Source organism: Stenella coeruleoalba (assembly GCF_951394435.1).
Source record: "Stenella coeruleoalba genome assembly, chromosome: 2".
Lineage (NCBI taxonomy): Eukaryota > Metazoa > Chordata > Mammalia > Artiodactyla > Delphinidae > Stenella > Stenella coeruleoalba.
The window spans coordinates 34,471,972-34,489,914 of NC_137147.1; the positions used below are offsets into that span (position 1 = coordinate 34,471,972).

At 34.5% G+C, this 17,943-nt stretch overlaps 1 protein-coding gene across 15 annotated transcripts in view; it reads right to left on the bottom strand.

Annotated features, from left to right (window-relative positions):
* GPHN (gephyrin) overlaps positions 1 to 17,943 on the bottom strand; it is a 617,199-nt gene that overhangs the window by 251,332 nt on the left and 347,924 nt on the right. For 10 of the 15 annotated variants that reach the window (XR_013827354.1, XR_013827355.1, XM_079915084.1 and 7 more), the window contains 2 exons: positions 16,038 to 16,310; positions 14,604 to 14,711 (listed from right to left, as the gene is read on the bottom strand). Coding sequence is in view for 13 of the 15 variants with exons in the window: in XM_079915084.1 (XP_079771210.1) it covers positions 14,604 to 14,711; positions 16,038 to 16,310 (381 nt within the window). In the remaining 2 variants the exon portion in view is untranslated. The remainder of the gene's footprint in view (positions 1 to 14,603; positions 14,712 to 16,037; positions 16,311 to 17,943) is intronic. The other 5 variants (XM_079915075.1, XM_079915085.1, XM_079915083.1 and 2 more) reach the window with 1 other exon arrangement.

Sequence of the window (17,943 nt, forward strand, 5' to 3'; positions counted from 1 at the left end):
CTCTCCCTCTCTTAATTAAATACATACACAAACACACACACACCACATACAAACTGTTAGGATTTCATTTACTACGCTTGTACAGAAAAGGATAATAGTTTTAAAGGATACCCCTCTAATTTACTGAAAAGTGTTTACTTCAGGGGTGTGTGTGAAAGCAAATGAGAATGAGATGAGAGGGTGGTTCAAGCGGATGTTAATCTTATCCATGTTTATTTTTATTTTTTAATAAAAAGAATGTACTCATGTATTTATTATACAATAAAAAAAATTTTAGTGATAAAAACTATGGGAGGGATTGTTACAAAAATTAAGGAGTGATCAATATACTCAAGAGCCTGAGAGAAGTAAAAAAAATGAGCATAATGTCTTGTATACAGTTGATAATTAATAATTTATTCTTTGATAATAAAGAAGCAGAAGCAGCCACCAACTCTGAGAATTACAAGCTCTCTTTGAGACAGAAGGAATGGAACTAAGTATTAACTCAGAAAAATAGTTTAATCAGAAAGGATAGTTGTTTAGCCTTGGTGATCTTTATTTTAATATAATAAGCAAGAGGAGAGAATAGGGGAAATGAGGAGATGAAAAAAGGTAAAAGTCTGAAAACTGCAATTCATTAACGTATATAAAGGAGTCAATAAGAGATGAATGAAAGGCTTGCTAAGTAGTGAGGTTCTAGAGCAAGCAGAATTTGTAGTGGGTAAGTCAGCACAAATAAGAAGGAGAAATGCCAAATAACTTCCAAAAGAAATAGCATTCCTACTTTTAGAGCACTAATCTGTATTCCTATTATATTATGCAACTGAGAAGGTAGGGAAGACAATTTATTTCAGTTGATCTCAAACCCTCTGACGATATGCACTGTAATTTCAACTGTGAATTATTAAACAATAGAATTTTCCTCGTAAGGGAAATTATAACTGGAATACATATTTTCTTAGGAACTGTGCTGATTCTTTCTAGGTATGTAGCTATTCTGTCCGAAAGCTACTTAGACTGATTAGGCAAACACTTCTAAAAGAAGAAATGGAGAATTATCAAAATTAGAATACATAGCCAAAGTATCATTTCCCTTTATAAACTCTGTCTTTTGAAACACCAGTAAGAATACCAATGAAGTCAACATACAACTTTGTATTTTGATGCTAGAGAAATTCTTTACTGGCATACATTTCCTCTTTGAAGCACTATTTTTACCACTTAATATTTTTTTGTTTTGAAAAAATATCTAACTTACAGAAAAGTTGCAAGGCTAATACAACAGAAGATCTGTTATTTGGATTTAATTTTGGGTAGCTAGTGAGCAGATTGATAATAATTGAAGTGAGTCTCCCAAAACAGCCATGCATGAAGGAGTATGGCTTCCATGGCAACAATTTGCCAGTCCCCATTGTAAGGCTTTTGCAGTCCTTGTCAGCCTGATGGTTAGCTCTATCAAATGAACCCTTTCCTGGTAACGTCTCTATTTAGAGACCTTTAAGGTAGGTTGCACTCTCTTAAAAATCCTACTATACATCCAATTGTGCAACATAGGATCTGAACTAATAATAAAAATAGATTACATATGAATGCCTAAATGGGTTCTTTCAGAAAAAAAAAAAAAAATCATGTGTCTTCCCAGAGCTTCTAATACTGATCAGAACACCAATTAAAGTGTTATGATTAAGTGTTATAAAAATTTTACTAAAGAACAAAAGTATCAAACCAGAGTATCCTGAGTTCACTAAGGTATTTGACAAGTCATATATTTGACGAGTATTTAAAAAGTTCTTGGAACAAGATAGACAAAGTGCATTTTGATGGGCTACAAGAGAAACATATATTAGGTAGTTAAGCACTTAACCAGTAGAGTTTCTGGTAGTATGTGAAATAGCCTATCCTAAAAAAATGTTCCATCAGTGACTTGAATGATTTGATTAACATATTTGCAGGTGACAGCACTAGAAAAGACAGGTAAAATAACAAATGTCTGATATAGATTTAAAAAAAGGTCTCCTTGGGGTAGACTGATCAGTTAAATGCAACAAAATGAAATTAAACAAGAAAATGTGAAGACCTGGATTTAGATTAAAATCAATGGTAAAAAAATCCACAAGAATTTATGATTTATATTTATAAAGAAAAGCCACACTTTATGATTTTGCCTAGACAGAGAACTTATGAGGCTTGACTATAACAGATCTTTTAAAATAAACATAAAAATTTAAATATTCATATGAGTTTGTTTCTTAACAACTGTTTATACTTACTAAAATCATTTGGGATTTTTGTTGTTCTCAATGGTAGTAATCAGAGTTCTTATTATTCCATATAAATTTGCCTTCCAGGAAAATAAAAAGGTATAACCTTGCTGATACCTGCATTCCAGTATCAATTTCTGATGGTGTATCTGTCTAAAACCCTTAGAATAGTGTCTGCTACATAATTATTTAAAGCTATCTATCAATATTATCATTATTACTGAAGTTGCTACTATAGGGAGAGAATATGCTGATTATTTGTCTATCTCATGGAAAAGTCCTTGTACATAATGGGAATTGCTAAATATATTTTGGTTTTTTATATCTGTCTTGTGAACTTAGTTGGATGATGCATTGTAGTTTTTCATAAAACATATTAAACAAATATTCACACAGTGTTACTATGTGCCAAACCGTGTTGGATGTTGGATAAATCATATAAACTAACAGATGTGATCCTTGTCTCATGGACGTTATAGTCTACATATATAGAACTCAAACATATGAATAAGTATATAATTGTAAATTGTGGTAAGTGCTATAAAGGAAAAGAACAAGGTGTTATGAGAGAGAATAGCTCTGAGAAAAATTTAGATTGGAGGAGAAGATTAGTGAAGTCTTTCTGTGATAAAGAGACACTGAAACTGGAACAGAAAAAATAAACAGAAGTTAGCCAGGTAAAGAGTGGGGTTAAGAGCTTTTAGGTAGTGGAAACAGCATGTGCTCAGAGCCAAGAAAAAGCTGGATGTAAACTTAGTGAGCAAAGGGGAGAGGGAGAGAGATGGTAAGGGAAGGGCCTAGAACCAGATCATGTAGAATCTAGTAGAATAGAAACTATCTGATGCCAAAGCTCATGTTGTTAAAGCACAATGCATACTATTTCCCAGATTTGAAAAAGGTCTATGTAGTTTAATACAGCTTCCTACTTATTTTATTGATAATAATGGCAATCTTTGTGAAAAACTTATAAGAACATATACTTATTGGCCCAAATAGTGATTACTACAGGTTTACTACACATGCATACAAAATCAGTCCACAGTACTAAAAGGTTAATGCTAGGAAAAAACAACTGGCATCCTAATAACTCAATCCCTACATTAACAACTATAGTAGTGATATAAAAACTTCTGTTTTTTCAATTAAAATTTTGAGAAAGTCAAACATTTATTACTAAAGATAACATAACCGTCTAAAAAATCCTGCTACATGGCATCCATATGAGTAGGAACAAATAAACAAGAATAAAAAAGCACATTAAGCACATGGACATATTGAACAGAAATTTTATTCTGTAAACATCCATGCATTATTGTATTCCTTTCATATGCCAGGAAAAATTGTGAAAGACTTTGAAATGGACAAAATTATTATTAGGTGTCTTGTGTAGTGGACCATTTTGAATTATCTACACTGTTTAGTCTTTTAGCTATTTTACAAATATAAGTTGTAAAAAACTGAGAGTAATGTAAGTAGTGTTTGTCCAAATGATCCTTTTGTACCATGGAAGTACAATGGACTGCCTTGCAGGTAATCACCAAGTGTTGCATTTGTTTGTAAATTCATTTCAGCACTCCCAATGCCTATATATTTGTGTTCTTTGAATTCTCCTGTTAACCAGTTGTAACATCTTTCTGGTTCCCTCATTAATTAACGAATGAAATAAGATCTTTGACATGTATTAATTTGGTATTTGTAACAAAGACATGATTTTAACTTAAAAAATAATTCTTTAACAGTTTTAGAGATCATCCACTGAGATGCCCAATGGATTCACCTAATAGAACCAGTAAACAGCATTGCTAGAGGAGTGCACTTTTTTTTTTTAACATCTTTATTGGAGTATAATTGCTTTACAATGGTGTGTTAGTTTCTGCTTTATAACAAAGCAAATCAGCTATACATATACATATATCCCCATTATCTCTTCCCTCTTGCATCTCCCTCCCATCCTCCCTATCCCACCCCTCTAGGTGGTCAGAAAGCACCGAGCTGATCTCCCTGTGCTATGCGGCTGCTTCCCACTAGCTATGGATTTTACGTTTCGTAGTGTATATATGTCCATGCCACTCTCTCACTTTGTCCCAGCTTACCCTTCCCCCTCCGCGTGTCCGCAAATCCATTCTATGGTAGGTCTGCGTCTTTATTCCTGTCCTGCCCCTAGGTTCTTCATAACCATTTTTTTCTTTTTAGATTTCATATATATGTGTTAGTATACAGTATTTTTCTCTTTCTGACTTCACTCTGTATGACAGACTCTAGGTCCATCCACCTCAATACAAATAACAATTTAATTTTTTTTATGGCTGAGTAATATTCCATTGTATATATGTGTCACATCTTCTTTATTCATCTGTTGATGGACACTTAGGTTGCTTCCATGTCCTGGCTATTGTAAATAGAGCTGCAATGAACATTGTGGTACATGATTCTTTTTGAATCATGGTTTTCTCGGGTAAAGGTCCAGTAGTGGGATTGCTGGGTTGTATGGTGGTTCTAGTTGTAGTTTTTTAAGGAACCTCCATACTGTTCTCCATAGTGGCTGTATCAATTTACATTCCCACCAACAGTGCAAGAGGGTTCCCTTTTCTCCACACCCTCTCCAGCATTTATTGTTTCTAGATTTTTTGATGATGGCCAATCTGACTAGTGTGAGGTGATACCTCATTGTAGTTTTGATTTGCATTTCTCTAATGATCAGTAATGTTGAGCATTCTTTCATGTGTTTGTTGGCAATCTGTATAACTTCTTTGGAGAAATGTCTATTTAGGTCTTCTGCCCATTTTTGTATTGGGTTGTCTGTTTTTTTGATATTGAGCTCCATGAGCTGCTTCTAAATTTAGGAGATTAATCCTTTGTCAGCTGCTTCATTTGCAAATATTTTCTTCCATTCTGAGGGCTGTCATTTGGTCTTCTTTATGGTTTCCTTCATTGTGCAAAAGATTTTCAGTTTCATTAGGTCCCATTTGTTTATTTTTGTTTTGATTTCCATTTCTCTAGAAGGTGGGTCAAAAAGGATCTTGCTGTGATTCATGTCAGAGTGTTCTGCCTATGTTTTCCTCTAAGAGTTTGATAGTGTCTGGCCTACCTTTAGGTCTTTAATCCATTTTGAGTTTATTTTTGTGTATGGTGTTAGGGAGTGTTCTAATTTCATTCTTTTACATGTACCTGTCCAGTTTTCCCAGCACCACTTATTGAAGAGGTTGTCTTTTCTCCATTGTAGATTCTTGCCTCCTTTATCAAAAATAAGGTGACCATATGTGCATGGGTTTATCTCTGGGCTTTCTATCCTTTTCCATTGATCTATATTTCTGTTTTTGTGCCAGTACCATACTGTCTTGATTATTGTAGCTTTGTAGTATAGTAAAGAGTACACTTTTAAGCACTTGCTTAAGCCCACAAGTATCTTTTCTTGGCAATTGGAGGTGAATCCCAAATACCAACAGAACTTTACTTAGATGACTGTTTCTTTAGGTTTAAAAAAACAAACAAAACAAACAAAACAGAAAACAAAACCCCATTTTTTAAAAAAAAAATAAATAAATATATTTATTTAATTTATTTTTGGCTGTGTTGGGTCTTCGTCGCTGCGTGCGGGCTTTCTCTAGTTGCGGTGAGCAGGGGCTACTCTTTGTTGCAGTGTGCGGGCTTCTCACTGTGGTGGCTTCTCTGTTGCAGAGCACGAGCTGTAGGTGCATGGGCTTCAGTAATTGTGGCACGCGGGCTCAGCAGTGGTGGCTTGGGGCTCTCGAGCACAGACTCCGTAGTTGTGGCCCACGGGCTTAGTTGCTACGTGGCATGTGGGATCTTCCTGGAACAGGGATCGAAGCCGTGTCCACTGCATTGGCAGGTGGATTTTTTTTTTTTTTAAATATCATCTCTTTTATTTTATTTTATTATCATCATTATTATTATTTATTTTTGGCTGCATTGGGTCTTCGTTGCTGCACGCAGGCTTTCTGTAGTTTTGGCGAGGGGGGCTACTCTTCGTTGCAGTGCATGGGCTTCTCATTGTGGTGCCTTCTCTTGTTGTAGAGCATGGGTTCTAGGTGCATGGGCTTAAGTAGCTGTGACACGTGGCTCACTAGTTGTGGCTCTCAGGCTCTAGAATGCAGGCTCAGTGGTTGTGGCGCATGGGCTTAGTTGATCCGTGGCATGTAGGATCTTCCTGGATGAAGGGTTGAACTTGTGTCCCCTGTATTGGCAGGTGGATTCCTAAACACTGCGCCACGAGGGAAGCCCCAACCCCATTATTTTTTGATTTGTGTTTTGTCTTTGTTTCTAGTTTGTGCACTGCCAGGAAATTATTGCTTCCTGGTGGCAGCAATGCTTGAGACTTTGCTTTTATGGTCTGACCATTTGGTGATCTCTGTAAATGTATTATAGATGTCCATTCTTTGTTGGGTAAAAGATGACACAGAATCCTATTTGTAGTCCTACTTGTAGTTTTATTTGTCTATTTCTCCATTTTGAGCTCAAAACAATTAAGAAACTGGTGCCCTCTGGGAAGGAGAACAGGTCTTTGATTTTTTTTTGGGGGGGGGTGTATTGGGGATGAGTTTTTGTGTTTCTGTATTTACTCTAGACCTGTGGCTGAAGCTGCAGAATTGAAATTATGAGCCCTCTCTGTGTTTATCTGTAATTCAGAAAGACCTTTACCCTTTACCATTGTGAAATGTTTCCCAATCTCTGGGAAGTATAAAGCTATATTGTCTCTGAAGTTAAAGGAGTTCTGTTCTGACTGGCTTACAGAGATAAATGCCTAAATAAGTTAATTATTCCTAATATTTCCCAAAATAAACTGAATTTCTAATACTTTAAATATGCTAGACTTAAAAAAGTATCTTCTACTAGAAACTAACTCATAAATATTTTAAGAATCCAAGTTCATAAAATTAGGGTAAATCTTTGGCAAATAAGACTAGCTTAATAATTTTGGTTTAAAAATTGTCTTAAATAATTTTTAATGTTAAATATAATACAAGTACACATTTTGTTTTTCTTGGGTTGCTTTCCCTAAACATATACAGGTTTATTGACTGAAGAAGCTTACATTATTCCTACATAATCCATGTCAGCTTGAACATAATTTCCATGATCTTTAGGTAACTTAAACTTTGGAGTGCATTACATTAAATTAATGGATGATCATTAGAAGTCTAGATAATTTTTAAATAAGATAAAATAGGAAACATCAAGTACTAATCGTAAATAAATTTTTTTTTACTGTGGTGAAACATAACATAAAATTTACTACTTTAACCAGTTTTAAGTGTACAACGAAATGGCATTAAGCAAATTCACAATGTAATGCAAACATCACCACTATCCATTTCCAGAACTTTTTCATCATCCCAAAGAGAAATTCCATACCCTTTAAACAGTAACTTCCCACTCTCCACTTTCATCTATTCTATTTTCTGCCTCTATGAATTTGACTATTCTGAGTACCTCATGTAAGTGAACTCATACAATATTTGTCCTTTTATTTCTGGCTTATTAAATTCAGCATAATGTTTTCAAGGTTCATTCATGTTGTAGCATGCATCAGAACTTCATTTCTTCTTTCGGCTTAATAATATTCAGTTATATCTGTATAACACATTTTGTTTATCCATGTATCTTTGGGCTGTTCCCACCTTTTGGCCATTGTGAATATAGCTGCTATAAACACTGGTGTAGTAGTTGCTTGCTTTCAATTCTTTTGGGTATATAAGTAGAAGTAGAATTGCTGGATCACATGGCTAACTTTTAGAAGAACCACAAAAGTGTTTTTCACCGTGGTGGCACCATTTTATACTCCCTCCAGCAATGCCCAAGGGTTCCAATTTCTCCACATCCTTTGCCAACACTAATTTTCTGGGTTATTTGTTTTTTTTTTTTGGGGGGGGGAGGTTTTGTTTTTTGTTTTTTTTTGATAAAACACCAGAATGGATATAAAGTGGTATCTCATTGTGGTTTTGATTTGCAGTTCTCTAATGACTAGTGATGTTGAGTATCTTTTTGTGTGCACATTGCTATTTGTATACCTTCCTTGGAGAAATGTCTCTTCAAATCCTTCACCCATGTATCAATTGGGTTCCCTTTTTTTTCTTTTCTCAGTTGCAGCAGTTCTTTTTATATTCTAGATATTAATCATTTCTCATACATGTGATTTGCAAATATTTTCTTTCATTCTGTCAGTTGTCTCTTTCTCTCTTGACAGTATCCTTTGTTGCACAAAAGTTTTTAATTTGATGGAGTCTTATCTATTTTTTCTTTTGTTGCACTGATTACTAATCATAATTTTAAGTTTATATACTTTTGCTTACTTCTATTTGCTATATAGATGCTAGAAATTTGTGTCATATTTATGAACATGTTCCTTTTTGCTACTTTAACAAGTAGTCAAAGGATTGCATGTTGCTGTAGAAAATTATATTATGCATGTTTATGAGCTTTGCTGTCTGCTAATATATGCGTATGTCAGATAGTTCTTAATTATCTACCCCAAGTTTTCTCTGTGAAATAGAAATGACTTTCATTAAAAGTTATACTTAATATGAGTCGCTGAGATATACAACTGAGCATGTGCTTTTATTTTTTTAAGGGGAAAAAAAAAATTGCCCTAAAGCAGCAGTCCTCGAACGTTTTGGTCTCTGGACCCCTTTACAAATTTATAATTTATTTAGAACTCATAGAGCTTTTGTACATGTGGGTTATAACTATCAATATTTACTGAATTTGAAATCAAAACAAAAAATTTACGAACTTATTAATTCATTTGAAAAAAGCAATGATTAACATGTTGCATGTTAAATAAACTATACCATTATATTATTATGAAGATAGTTTTCAACTTGTGGGTCATTTGAGAAAGAACTGTAATCCTAAAGCAAGGTATCAGTTTGTTCCAGAATATTTGAAAGAACATAATGAAAGATAGAACTTGGAAAGTGAAGATTATTTCCTTTGATTTATAATGCCCGAGCCTGAAAATAAGTTATAAAATGTGTTAAAATACACATTCACTTAAAACAAGGTTCACTTAATTTTGATGGGCTTCTTTCCTTGGCTTACTGATTAGTGCTTTTACCCACTATCTACCTAATCTGCCTAGATAGAAGAGATCCTGTGTCTTACCAGAATAATTTTCTCTGCTATAGGTTAACTTTATTATATGCTTGAGTATTTAAGGGGAAAAAGAACAAAAAGTTCCTCAGTTATGAAAGAGTTACTTCTTAACAACTGTGTTACCTTTTGTGCTTTTAAAAATGTTTTATTGTCATTTTAATAAAAAAAGGCAACCAAAAAATTATTTCTCAGGCATCCATGATCCTATCTTAAATCAAGTGTCCAAATTTCCTCTGACAATTCTAAATCAAATCAAATTATTAAAAAATTTCAGGGTATCTTTCACTGAAAACTATCTTTGAGATTTCCTGGCAGTCTCCTAAAAATCACAGAAATTTGTTCTTTCAGAATAGATAAGAGTGATGAAAGATATAATTAGATTTGTTTGATGAGTTACAACTATAAGTTTCATGAGAAGTCGTCATATCAAAAGAGAAGCCCAGTCTTCTCTAGGTTAAGTTTATATAAGCAAAATGTTATTAATATAACTATTTCATTAATTGTATGCTTTGTGTAAAGTCCCTGGAGAATTGTCAATTACCCCCAGTCCCTAATGGTTTTACTCTAAGGGGACATACTGCTTAAAAACTCGTGAAACAGTTATATTCCATCCCTCAATAGAGAATTTTACTCCCTGCCATTCTGCTATTACTGGTTACAGTTAATAACTACAGCTATTAAGTTCCTGTCATCTACAGATGGATTTTGATGCTTACCTAAAAGTTATGCTGTAAGCTACAGACCAGAGCTTGTGCATTTAACAAGAAGGACAGTTTCACAAGCCTCATAGAAAGAACTGTACCAGATACTTCCAACTACTGACACTTCAAAGAATATATTCTTGGGTACAGACTGCTGAAGTGATATTGCTTAGATAACTTTTAGACTATAATAGTGGACAAGGTTAGTATTTCCAAAACTCTCATTAGTCTGGAAGCTGAAAGCTTCATGAAAGCAAACTGCTAAGATCTAGTAGAATGAGAATTAACTACATAGGACTGAGTAAACAGAAGAATTTTTTCCTGGCTATTTGTTTGGAATATTATTGATGTTTTAAATGTTCTATTTTCAGTGTATGTGAAGAAATTTCTTCTTTCTTCTCAATCTATATATAACCCACACAATTTCGTACATCCTGATTTCTTAAAACTAAAAGTTTTGATTCTCACTGAGTCCCTCAGAATTCAGAAACTCTTACTAGGTCTGCTAACTTTTCTTGACAATATAGTGATCTCCATAGATTTATTAAGAATATCTTCCTTTTTAACAGGATATAATTGGACAAACTGATGGTGGAACCAAGGACTTACCTGTGTCATGTTTGAGAATGGTGCCCATTTTATCAGATATGCCTACCACTTCTGAAGAACAAAGACTGGCTGTACTCACGAAGCTAATACCTATAAAGCCCTCCCAGGAAAAATGACCTGGTACCTGAAGTAGAGGGTCTCAGCCTTGCATGTGGTTAAGGAAGGTCACTTATATATGGTAATGAACTTTTGGTGACCTGGAGAAGAGAGGAATTCACCCAGTAACAGGTACCTGCAGGTGAAATAGGGTGAAGAGATTGTCTGGGGCTTGGTTTCCTAAACTTGGAATGGCAAAAATAGAAACTTTTAAAAGTAAAATCTGAGATTCCCTATGAAAACTTCCAGAGAGAAGTTAATTTTGCAGCCTCAGTATTTGCAAACTCAGAGAAGCTACCTGGTTAATTAATACCTTGCTGCAGCTAAATAAATAATCAATCCCAAACTAATGAGATCTGCCATTTTTTTGCAACAAAAATCATTATGAGATTATTATGATTGGGGGTGTAGAGAGTTGTCAAGAAAATGGGCAAGAAAGATTATTAAATGTCCTGATTTGTATACTCTTCTGGGTTATCTGCACTTTTTACTTTCACTATTTTACAACTCTGCAAGTTATAGAAAACTAATGCTAATGCAAATTATTGTCTACAGAAATGCAAATAAATTTTGTCTTGAGAAGGAACAATTGATTATTGCCCTGTGTATACTGACCAATTTTGTATCTATTTATAAATTCATCCCAGTCTTTCTGACTGTTGATATATGTATGTGTCCTTTGATTTTTTTTCTTTGAACTGGTTTAACAGCTTACTGTTCTCTCATTAATTAATTAAATAGAATAATTGACACATTTATATTTCTATGAATGTTATGATTCAACCTTTAAAAATATTATCCTTTAACGCATACATACTGTGTTCTCCGAAGTATTTGTTTTCATGGATTTATCTAAATATATTTCTGACTCCAATTGTGCTTATAGCTTAAAGCTTTGCTGCTTGGACCAGCAAACTTCCAGAGTAAATATAGTCTACTGTTCACAGTTCTTAGGTTGTGCAATACATTTTATCATTCAAGTATTCCAAACCAAGGTCTAAAAATCCTAATTCTCATTCTTTAGAAGAATTTGTAACTAGTTAGTCATCTCCCATAACATCATTCTTTTTCTTTCTCTCTTGCACTGAGAGCTGCTATAGCAGAGAGGTGAAGAGTGATGATTCTGGAGCCAGACTGCCTGGACTTGAATACCAGTTTAGTCTCTAGCTGGTTATATGTCCTTAACCTCTTTGTGTGTCAATTTTCTCATAAGTAAAATGACAATGTATGTAAAGTGTTGGTATATATAAAATGTTTAGAAGAATGACAATTAATATTATTTTAATATACTAAAATCATCATGGATAGGAAGAAACAATAAAACCATATATATACAAATATGTATATTCTTCAATTTTCTGACCAAAACTTTTTAAGTGCTTCTGGTCTTTTGTAATGGTATCATTTATCTCCAGGCAAATCTGTAAGTGTGGCAGGTTGCTAACTTTTAGCATTTTCTCTCTTAAGTTCCAAATAAATGCCCTAGGAAGATAGACACTTCCTGACTGACCATATCAATCTAACATATTTGTTTTCTCCATATTCTTTCCCAAAAGGAAATCAGCAACTCTTTCTTCCCAGGGCAAGCAGCAGATTTTCTTGCATCCAGTGGAGCTTGGGGACCATCATTATTATGTGGGACTTCTCCAGAAGATTTAATTTCTGTCAGTAAGACAAGATTTCTTATTATGTATCTCCATGGCTATTTTTGTCTTAAATTCCTCCTTGCCTCTCATTATGCTTGGAGTTTTGCAAGCATAATACAAGCATTATGCAAAGTATAGTTGTAGTTTCTTCAGGTTTGGATCCAGTCTCCTTGAAAAGACCTTTACACTTATTTAGTAATCACAGAGGGGCAAGATTTATCTTTCCTTTTTTCCTTCCATGTGTCACACACCCCTACTCTCTGTTCTCTTGAATCAGGTTTCTCACTCAAATATGAAACTTCAGGGATTCCTATTTATGTTTCAGTTAGTATAAGGAAGTCTTTTCAGCTCTTTGATGAGACACTACATACTGAGAATTATTAGTCAAGATGCTTTTTGGTTGCAGACAACAGTTTACCCATCTCTATCTCTAATTAGCTTTTTCAAAGTAACGTATTGGCTCAGGTAACTGAAAAGTCAAGAGGCGGGTATAGTTCAACAGGGGCTGGAGTAAGTGGTCGAAAAATGTGACAGGACCGAGTACCTCTCTTTCTCTCCCATTTCTTAGGAATGCTTCTTTCCAGTTGGCTCCATTATTGGCAGGCATTACTTTCATGGTTCCAAGATAGGAATTCTTTGAGTTGTATATTTCCTCATTCATATTCAATAGGAAACAGAGAGTCTATGTTCCTAGTCATTCAAATAAAATCTAAGAGATGAGACCCACTTGCTCCTATTGACCTGAATTATGTGTTCCTTGAACTAAAAACTGTGGTTATGTGAAATAGATATGCTGATTATACTAAGCCACCTACCCTGGAGGATTAGTCAATCTCACCCAAACTATATGACTGGGAAATGCAGTGTAGTGTTAGAAAGAGGGATGGGAAATGGCTGCTGGAGAGGCAACTAACAAATATCCATTATGAGAAGCACTTCTCAAGCCTCCTTATTTCCTGAAAAAGCAAGTTGATCAGTTTGGCAATAACCGGTATTCAGATCACTAGGAGCTAACTATTGAAGAGTTATTCAAATCATTTTCTGTGTAATAATACAAAACTCAGAATATGATAACTTAAAAGCTCGGTTATGAATACAAAACTTCCAAATATTTTAGTTTGAAAACCAGGATAATTATTGTAGTTGCTGTGGCTGCTTTATAATATGAGAATACAAAAGACAGTTTGGTATACTTTGGAATGTTTATAAGTTACAGCAAAGCTATAGCTGGAGAATTCAGTTGTCAACTGGAATTCATTAATAATTTTATTAATCAATATTTACATTTTCTACTTGGCCTTTGACTCAGCTAAGTTTGTTTCCAACCAGGCATGGCTTGTTGAATATAAGCATTAAAGTCATCATTTGGTAGTTTAGCTCCTAAGGGTCGACTGATACTAGTTTTCCTCCCTGCATCCCCCTGAAACCCTGGGTGTTTTTTCTTCCTAAGGATTAAAAACAAAATTACACTTATTACTTATTTTTCTTTTTCCTTCTCATTTTATATTCATATCAGGGACTGAGGTTTCTTTTGCAGCCATGGTCTAAATTGTCACTGCTTATTCAGCTAAACTTATCAGTTTAATCTTTCCTAGTCTGACACTTTTTACAAAGTATCATTCAGCCAATGACTGAAAGAAGTGATAAACATCCTTAAAAGTTTCTATATGAAGATCAGTAATATCAGAATTTGTACAAAGACTCAACTTTCTAAATGGTTGTAATGAGAACATAGTGAAAGAAAAGAAAAAAAGATGCAAAATCATAAGGAAAAAAAGCAAGATTAATACAAATTAAATATTATCTTGACCAATCTGTTTGGATATTAAAACTTAATGTGATCCTCTTAAGGGATTATCTTAATTAAGCTAGGCAATTTATTTTAAGGTATGTGATGAAATTACTAAAGAAAAAGATAACTTCTGAGCAATGAATTTCTTGAAAGTCATGTGATGAAAGTTCATTGCCACATACTACAAAATCTTAATGATGTTAGAGTACTTTAGGTACAGGAGAAACTCTATTAAATTCCTTGATGGAAGATAGTCAGTGGCACTTACACTTTCCCAAAAAAGCACTAGTGAAGGTCTTTCAGAGTAAAACACATCTTCCGTCATATGCTATAGCCTACCTCCAAGGATAGGAGGTAGGCTGTATGCTTGCAAAATCATTAATGCAAAAGCCTCTTGTCTTACCGGTTCCTCTGCACTGCCTGTTGCATCATGGGAATAACTGATGAGACCAGGGATGGGCTGCTCACCGTGTGCCATGATAACAGCAGGACTGGTGTAGAATGGATGCTTCTAATGCACAACACATAACAACTATGAATATAGTGACAGGAAAACATGAAACTATACAAGCAAAATGACTGGAAAGGAAAAAGGGTGAAAACAAATGGAACAATGGAATGTCAAAAATTTTCAAATGAAGAATGACAAAATTAGCTTAGATTTCAAATGGTACAAGCTTTTTTTAAGATTGAAACTGATGGTACTTTTAACTCTTTTAATTAAGAGTAAAAGAAAGAGAACATACGATGATTTAATAATGTATTTCATCAATCATTTCCATAAAAACAGAACAAACCTCACACACAACAATTACTTACTAGCCTTAAGTGAGGACTTAATGGATCACTGAATGGATCTGGAGACAGAATAATCCCATCTTCAGTGAAAGAACCACCTACTTGTTGTCTGAATGGACACTTCCAAAGGATCTCTATGATCCTTTCCAATATATACATTGTCAAAAAAATCCTCTCATGCTATGCTCACACCCAAAGTATCTGGATGAGCCATAAAGTTTAAAAATCACTTCATATAGTGATTAGATTTTCAATCTTTACACTCTCAATGAACAATCATTACTCCCAGAAGTGATATGCTACTGTCTGAAGATTTTAAAGTGTACAAGGTGGGTTATACTAGATATGGATAATAATATAAATCATGTTCTGTGACTTTAAGATGATAACTAAATTTACTGAAGTACTTCATGGTACTATATTTACTCCCAGAATTGTTCAAAGAGAACTTGTAACACTTTGATGCTCTTTTAATAATATTTATTACTTTATTAAATTAAAAACATGAATATCTTACATCCATTTCTTCTCTTTATGACTGGAGTAATTTGTGTCCAATAGTTAAATAAGTGCTACTTAACTGCTGAAAAGTCTTGTCTTTAAAAAAAATATTTATTAATCTTCCTCAGCTAATTTCTTGAACCACCTTAGGTATCTTACCTTCAGTTTGGTGCTCCTCTAAGAATTTGTGAATATTTGATGTTCTGAATACATGAACATTGTATATTTACTATGATCACAAAAATGACATCTTCAAAGAGTTCTTAAATGTCACATTGTTTATCATTGGAGCTATTACTTCAGTAGATAACAGCAGAATTTTTAATGCCTCAGAACTCAGAATAAAACTTCAATGCTTTCAAGAACTCTACATAATGGAGGGAATATAGCTGTGGAGTGTCATGAATATCCCCGTTCTTTTTAAAGGATGCCCTGAAGTGGTACTTAACTTATGGAAGAATGGGATGGAAAGAGAGATGAAATCAATACATTTACCTGTGGGTCCTTTAGATCTCTGGGTCTCTCTCAGCAGACTTACCTTGGCCGCAATGGCTGCTGCAGTTATATGTGATGAAGAACTATCTTCTGTTGAAGCAACACCACTGTCTTTCTTCTCTTCTTCCTCTTCTTCACATTGAACCCCTTTGTCTTCTGTCTGTTTATGGGGGCTAGTTGTGGGAGGAGGGGAAAGAGGTGGTGGTGGGGAAGGTAAATCTTCAAGTTCATCATGCACTTCTTTTACTTTTACAATGGCATCACGTAAAAGGTCAATGGCATGAGGTAGGGCTGGCAGTATGAACTGAAAGCATTCCTGTATGCAAGAGGAAGAAAAAAAATGAAGATAAAGCATTTTTATAGGCATACAAAATGGCAGCAATCAAATGTGTTTGTGATTTTGGATTTGTGATTTTCTCTCCATCTGTCTTAAGGAAGAATCATATTTAATGTATTGTCTTTGCAATGCAAAATATGAAGTAAGAGTGGTATATATTACGGTATTCTCCATAAGCTGAAGAACTACACTATATAAGCACACATCACATTTTTTTTTTTTAAGTAAAATTTCTATACAACTTTAGGGTTTAAAGATACATTATGAGAGAGCAGGTAAGAATTTTTACCTTTCTGGTTAGAGAAGGATACTAGAACTAACAAACCAATTGAGTACTGAACTATTTTATTCAGAGAGATAAGTTCTGACTACAGTCATAATGTACAGCTAGACACCATTGTACAATATGTAAAAATAGGTATAAGTTTGTACAGCATAAAAGTCAATATAGTCTCTTGGTTTCTTGTTTTTAGGGGGCAGTGAAGGAAAGTACAGCATTTATTGCAGGGTGCCAAGCAAGGAGAACAGGCAGCTAATGCTCAAAATATATCCATTATTACCTATATTGTATCACCAAAAGAAAATAGGTGAGAATTTTAAAATCAGAACATAAGGCCAGATATGTTTGGGGAATATGTTTGAGCAGAGGTCTTTCTCTTTTACATTTACAGTAACTTACCTTAAATTCTAATATGTAAAGAAATATTTTACAATTTATGGACTACCTGGAAGGTATCTAATCTTTTAACCTACTGGAAAAAATTGTATAGTGAAGAATTTAACTTTAATCAAAGAGAGGTCTGGTCTTTACTCTTAGTTTTTGGGAGGTGATCTCTAGTTCCTTGTTATGTCATGCCTGATAAGAGTGTCTCTGTTTGCCTGGGGGCTTTGGCCACTGCACAGTCTAACAATGTGGTTTACTATGAGGGCTCTGGGAAACACTGTAACAGTTTTGCCTCTGGAAAGAACTGGGAATGGCTGACTAAAGGTCAACCATGTGGGCAATACGTGATCAAATCCTAATAAAAACTCTGAACACCAAAGGCAAAGGAGAATGTACATAGTTACCAATACTCTGTGTATACTGTCTTATATTGTGGCTAAGAGGAGGTGATGCTTCCATGATTCCATGGAAGAGGATGACCAGAAGTTCCCTGTTTGGTATCTCTCTTAGACTCTGCCATATGTGCTTCTTTCCTTGGCTGATTTCAACCTGTATTCTTTCCCTGTAATACAACATACCCATAAGTATAACAGCTTTCAGTGAGTTCTGTGAGTCCTTCTTGTGAATTATTAAAAGTGAGGGTGATTTTAGAGATCCCCTCAATTGCAATTGGTGTCAGAAATGAGGGTAGTCTTATGGAGTGCTCCAACTTTGTAGCTGGCTAACTTCTGCAGTTGGTCAAAACTCCTTACAGTTGGTGTTAAGAAGTGGGATTTGATAGAAAGACCCTGACTCACTGAAACTTGTGATCTGGGAAGAGGAAGGAAGAGAGGGTGGTGGATAACGAATCTTTAGAGCCTAGATGAACACAGGGTCACCCACAGTATGGAACTGCAGCTGTACTGTAGTTAGTTACTGGAGATAAAATTAGCAATGAAGTTTTAAAAT